The sequence below is a fragment of the Camellia sinensis genome, chromosome 1 (genome assembly GCF_055761805.1).
Source record: "Camellia sinensis isolate YWXY chromosome 1, ASM5576180v1, whole genome shotgun sequence".
NCBI lineage: Eukaryota > Viridiplantae > Streptophyta > Magnoliopsida > Ericales > Theaceae > Camellia > Camellia sinensis.
In genome coordinates, this window is record NC_138961.1 from 221,049,206 (window position 1) to 221,054,989 (window position 5,784).

At 48.9% G+C, this 5,784-nt stretch overlaps 1 protein-coding gene across 1 annotated transcript; it reads right to left on the reverse strand.

Annotated features, from left to right (window-relative positions):
* Nucleotides 1-3,173: 3,173 nt before the first annotated feature.
* Nucleotides 3,174-5,350, reverse strand: LOC145790612 (uncharacterized). Its single transcript, XM_082868799.1, has 5 exons — nt 5,070-5,350; nt 4,781-4,942; nt 4,094-4,687; nt 3,916-4,014; nt 3,174-3,707 (listed from the first exon to the last, which is right to left on the reverse strand). Exons 1-5 carry the CDS (start codon nt 5,316-5,318, stop codon nt 3,312-3,314), a joined length of 1,500 nt encoding a protein of 499 aa, XP_082724925.1. The 5' UTR covers nt 5,319-5,350; the 3' UTR covers nt 3,174-3,311.
* Between the last annotated feature and the right edge of the window lie 434 nt (nt 5,351-5,784).

The window sequence follows — 5,784 nt, forward strand, 5'->3', positions numbered from 1 at the left end:
GGGGCTACAGGACTTCAATCAGAACTTCTACTGGAGCAACTCCATATTCATTGGTCTATGGAATGGAGGCTGTTCTACCCATTGAGATTGAGGTCCCATCATTACGAGTATTGGCTGAATGCCAGATAGCCGAAACAGATTGGCAGCAAAGCAGATTCGAAGAACTCATGCTCTTTGATGAAAGAAGACTGAAAGCACTGTACCACATCCAAGGCTATCAACGCAGAATTGCCCGGGTTTTCAACAAGAAGGTTAAGTCTAGGAATCTGAAAGAAGGAGATTTGGTGCTCAAAGACAACCGAGCTCCCATCCACGACCCAAGGGGCAAGTTCAAACCTAATTGGACTGGTCCTTACATCATCAAAGCTATCTGGTCAGGTGGAGCTGTGGTTCTGATGGATCTAGATGGCTTGGAGTTCTCACAACCGATCAATATGGACAAGTTGAAGAAATACTATCCTTGAGGGGCTCGCTAGGCCGAAAACCCGAAAGGGCGACCTAGGCAAAATTCAGAGCACAAAAAAATTAGAAAATATAAAAACTGAGCTCGCAAGGTTGAAAACCCGCAAAGGGCGGCCTTGGCAAAAGTTAGAGCGCAAAAGGAGAGTGAAAATACTCGAGTGAACCCAAGCCTGAACTACGTAAGGCTTGATTCCCATCCTTGGGATACGTAGGCAGTTTCATCTTGAAGTTCAGCCATAAATTTTTCCCCGATCAACTCTGTCCATTTTGATCATCTCAGTCATCTCTATCCATCAGCATTTATCGTGATCTCCGGTACAGTGCTGTTCAGACTAGGGGCAACTTTCCGTTGCCGCGACGATGCAAAGTTACTCAGACTAGGGGCAACTTTCCGTTGCTATGAAGTGCCGCATTGTTCTTCAGACTAGGGGCAACTTTCCAGTTGCAGGGATCTGGGGTTGTGCATTTCAGTGACAGATTTTCGGCATGTCCAGTTCTGATCCACATCGAAAATAGTTTTGAAAAGTTTTAATAAAAGTTGACTTTGTTCAAATCAATCTTTTTACGACTTAGACCATTTTTGGACCAAAAGCGGAAAATTTTCAGTACCATAACTTTCAATTTCATTGATTTCAAAATAGAGTTCTCCTGCTCTTGCATTACAATCAAGGTTGCTTATTTTAGTACATTTATAAAGAAAACTTGAAAATGCTAAATAAGCAATAAATTCGGGGCATAGTTGAATCAAGTATCTCTGTGTCCCCTCCCAGAGCTGGACGGAGCATCTGATGCCAAGCTGGGCCCAACCTGTGCCTCCTCATTGAGCCAATCCACGCACTCATCGGACAAGGTGCAACTGAAAGTGGAAGCAGGGGCCAGAAGCTCTCTAGTCCTCCATGCCGTGGCATATCGGGCAAGCTGTGCACCCCGGACCGGGAAAGCAGCTGGGTACTCAATCCCCTCCGGTGGGCAGGTCTGATCATGACCAAACTGACGCAGGAACCGAAACGGAAAATAGAATACGCAGTAGGTTAGGCCAATCAATTGGATCCCAGTCAGCCGGGACATACTATAGCTCATTGCCGGGAGGTTGAGCCAAGGGCAACGCCAAGCAATACCGTCTGCGGACAAATTGCACATCCAATCGAACCACCACCTTTCGTCAAGAGCATTGACTAGGCGCTGCCGAAAGAAGTAGCCTCGAGCTGAATAAGCCGGGCAAGAGTCCACAACCTGCAACTTATCCATTAACCATACCTAGGGGAGGGATGGAAAATGAGAGAATAAAGAATAGAGAGATGTATGATGAGAGAAAAGTAAGACAAAGGTTTTGAGAGAAAAATCGAGCCTGAGGGTCGAGTGATGTGAGCAAATATATATGTAAGGTTGGATGGGAAACATTACCTGCAATAGCAGCGGACTCCCAGCAAACCTAGTCGTCTCCCGGCGATAGACAGAATCTAAACCCATCAATGTCTCGGCCAAAGTCATGGCAATACAGCTCTTTCCTTCTCTCAAACCTTGGGTGACTTCAATCAGGCGAATGCTAGCCCCGCCGAAGCCCGAGGAAAGCAGAAAGTGAGACAACATGCATAAGCAGAGGGCGTGTTGCCGGAAACCCTGCCAATAATGGTTACTGCGGTCACCAGCGTCGGAGAAACGATGGATCAAGCCAAGGATGTCCAGCTCTCCACTACAGATCAGAGATCGAGCGTCATGCGCTGTCAGCCCACACATCCGCCCTAAAGCCTGGGCGTGACCAAAACGGAGCTGGGGCAAGATCACTTCAGAGCACTCGGACTCCATCAAAATCTGAAAATCTTCAAAAGTGGGACACATCTCTTGGCCGCTAAAGCTAAAAACATGCGTCACTGGATTCCAGAACCTCGCCGCGGCATGGAGAAAAGGAAGTTGTAGCGGAGTACGGCTCAACGTGAATAGTGCATTCAAGCCGAAACCCCGGAAATTTAGCTTTTCCGAGCCATCTAAAGAAGAAATCCAAGATGTGACATTTTCTGCGAGAAACGCCTCCATCTTTGGCTAAAACTAAGATGAAATGAATGTTCCCGAAGTTGAGGCTTTTATAGAAGGAAAAACACTATTCACGGGAACACGTGTCAAAAATCTGGTGGCTGCAGGACTGAATGGCCGGCCAGCTACTTTTTCTGGCTGGCCAGCTATTTACTTTCTGCAGAAATGGCTGGCCAGCCATTCACTTTTTGCAAAAATGGCCGGCCAGCTCCCAGGGATGGCTGGCAATGCTGCAGTGTGTCTCCTCGGCCCTGTTTTACTCTTCGAAGGAGAACTCCAAGCATTTCCATGCAACGGGAGAGTCGAAGGCCTTCATTTCAGACGCGTTCCGATGCCCAGATCGTCAGAAGTACACTTTGTGGTTGTTGAGTTTTGCTTATCGAGTTGTTGCATTTTGCTTATCGAGTTGTCCGTCGAGCGGACGTGTTTTGTATTCGAGTCATTGCTCTCTGTTTAAGCAATTTTTGTTAAAGTCTTGTTTATTTGCATTATTGCTTTTTGTTTATCGAGTTGTAAACTTGCTAAAGATTCTGTTATATCTTAGTAAGTTGAGTTGTTTAGTTTGTTGCGTCGGTTCACTACCTGACTTGGTGATTACACAATGCGCATTACCATTCAATTTCATTTTTGTGCAAAGTAAATGATGCGATACGATGCTAAAAGTTCAAAATACAAACACCTTTTCAAAAGCTATTTCATTTCATCATGCTTTACAACAAACAAAGGTACAAGTTTTACAAAAAAATAAAACTGCCTAACAATGTGCAAAGTGCTACAAACTACTAGCAAAAAGAAAAATAAAGCAGGAAATAGCAGCATCAAAATCCTCGGGAACGGGAACGAGAAGCACGCCTGGTCCTCTTTTGTGGGACAACCTCCACACCACCATCAGAGTCGGAGCTGTCATCCTCAGGATCCTCCTCAGCCTCGCCTCTGTTCCCCGAGCCAAAACCGGAGCCTCCCTCCTCAACAGATGTCTCGAACTGACGGTCGGTAGCCTCCTCCTCCTCCTCCTCCTCCTCATCAGGCTCCACCTCCACAACATGAGCCCTGCGTCTGTGGACAGGCCCTCCTCGAGCTCCTCGATAAGGCCTAGATGGCCCGACTCCTCGGGAAGGCCGAGATGACCCCGCCCCCTGAAAAGGCTCAGATGGCCCAGCTCCCCAATGAGGCCCAGGTGGCCTGGCCTGCGGCTGACCGGACCAGGAAGGCATCTGAAAACAAAGAGTTCAATTCAAATACATCAGTCCAAATATGTACATCAGACGCAGATACAAGCAAAAGCTACATGAAGTGGGTGCATGTAAATACAGTGTACAAGTGAGGTGTGTGACAGATGTGTTCTACACAAGTAGTCAATCGATGCAGTGGAAATCAGCATGTCATCAGAAGTATGATAAATGCCAGAAAACTGAAGGGTACCTGAATGCCTGCGACGGACAACTGTGCCTCCCTGCGCAGGACCATGCCCTCGAGTGTGGCCACCAGCCTAACCACCTCCTCTATGTACCCTCGCGATGGCTGCAAAAATGAGCTCATAATCATCAGTAAACAGAAGAGTGTCTAAACATCTGAATGATGAATGAAAAGTGGAGCATACCGGCGGTGAGTCCGGGTCAATGGCATATCGATCACTGGGCATCGGAGGCTCTAGTGGGATCGGGGTCGGAGAGCTGGCCCCATACTGCCATGCCATCAACTCAGTAGGCATATCTGGCCATCCCAGATGAGGATGAATCGACGGGGTCGGAGGAAACGGTCTACTCCCACCTCTAGATGTGCCAGCCCTGCTAGAAGAAGGGATGTCTGTAGCTCGAGCCTGAGCCTGGTCCGAGGATGACATACCGGCAGGTCTCATCATCGGAATACGAGCTTCTGTCAATGGAGGCATCAAATATATGTGACGATAGGTGGCGTAGTCCCCCTCCGCAACATATAGCAAAGCATCGCTGCCCAGCATGGCGCCGACTACCTTTGAGTAAGAGAGCCTGTCAGCAGTCCGCATACTAGCTGGAAGTACCGCGGGAACATCCTGAGAAAGATACCCCCGTACCTGGCGCAGAAAGCGCTCCCCCAGGAACCAGACTCTGCCAACTGGCCCTTCGAGCAGGACCCTATACCGGGAGATGCCTGACGCTCCGGTATACTGAAGTAGGAGATCATCACCCAAGGGTGCCCAAGGCTGCCAAGTAATCTGCGGATGATAAATGCATAAACCAATCAGAAATCAAGAATATACAGAGCAAGTCAAAGATGAAAATGAAAAGAACTGAAAGTTCTGAAGTACCTCTGAGTGTCGCACAGTGTCGAAGTACTGTCGCAGGCGAACCAGGGTCTCTCGAGGCCTCGCCCGGTGCGGGCCCTCAAATATCAATGAATATGGGGTCACGGGAATCCCCACCACCTCCAGCTCTGGGGCTAACGATGGGAAGTATACATAAGCCCATAGCTGAGAAAAGCAGTGCAGAATATAAGTACGAAATGCTGAGAGCAAAATGCAGACTGTAAAAGTGCGCTGTGTGTGCAATGTACAAGTAATGAAGAGCAGAAATGTAAATCGAGGGGACAGAAAATACCTCCCAAGCTCTCCAGTAGCCACCAAGCAAATCGCCCCGCCCGCGGGAGGTCGCGCTCATGTAAAAGTAGAGGGTAGCCAGGCCAGCGCCACCCCAATCATATCTACTGACCTGTGATAGGTCAACCAGAGCGCTCAACAGGTATAGCCCAATGGTGTTCCCTCTGTCGGCGAACAGGGTAGTCCCGAAGAGGAACATCAGGAAGCCACGAGCATACTGCTCTGTCTCCTCGGGAGTCTCGGGCACCATCTCTGCCCGCCGAAAATGGGAAGAGAACCAAGTGTATCTTACTCTCCCTGAAACCCTATCAACAGGTGGGCGAGCCCCCAACAAATACATCCAGTCGGCCTCCCACTCGCCCATATCCTCATCATAGGGGATGGGCCAACCTCCGACATCAAGGCCGGTCAATACAGCAAAGTCAAAAGGGGTCATGGTCATGTCCCCGGTAGCAGAGAAATGAAAGGAATTGGTGGTGTCCCACCATCTCTCTACCAGAGCTGCCATCAAGGTCCTCCTGGCAGGACAGCGTGACAACCCGACACAGAAGGGGCCAAACCCCGCCAAGTCTACTAAGTCTCTGACGTCCTCCGGGAGCTCAGCATACCAATCCCGCGCCATGGTGGAACCATATCCTCGCACACTGCGGGAACCACCCTGCATTCAGAATGAATATATGTGTCAATAATGAAATAAATGGGCTGTATACCAATGA

Coding starts and splice junctions, on each gene's coding strand:
- LOC145790612 (XM_082868799.1), bottom strand. CDS start 5,318: ATGGTGCCCGAGACTCCCGAGGAGACAGAGCAGTATGCTCGTGGCTTC. Junction 4,943..5,069: donor GCTACTGGAGAGCTTGGGAG/GTATTTTCTGTC, acceptor TGCTTTTCTCAG/CTATGGGCTTATGTATACTT. Junction 3,708..3,915: donor TGTCCGTCGCAGGCATTCAG/GTACCCTTCAGT, acceptor CTTTGTTTTCAG/ATGCCTTCCTGGTCCGGTCA.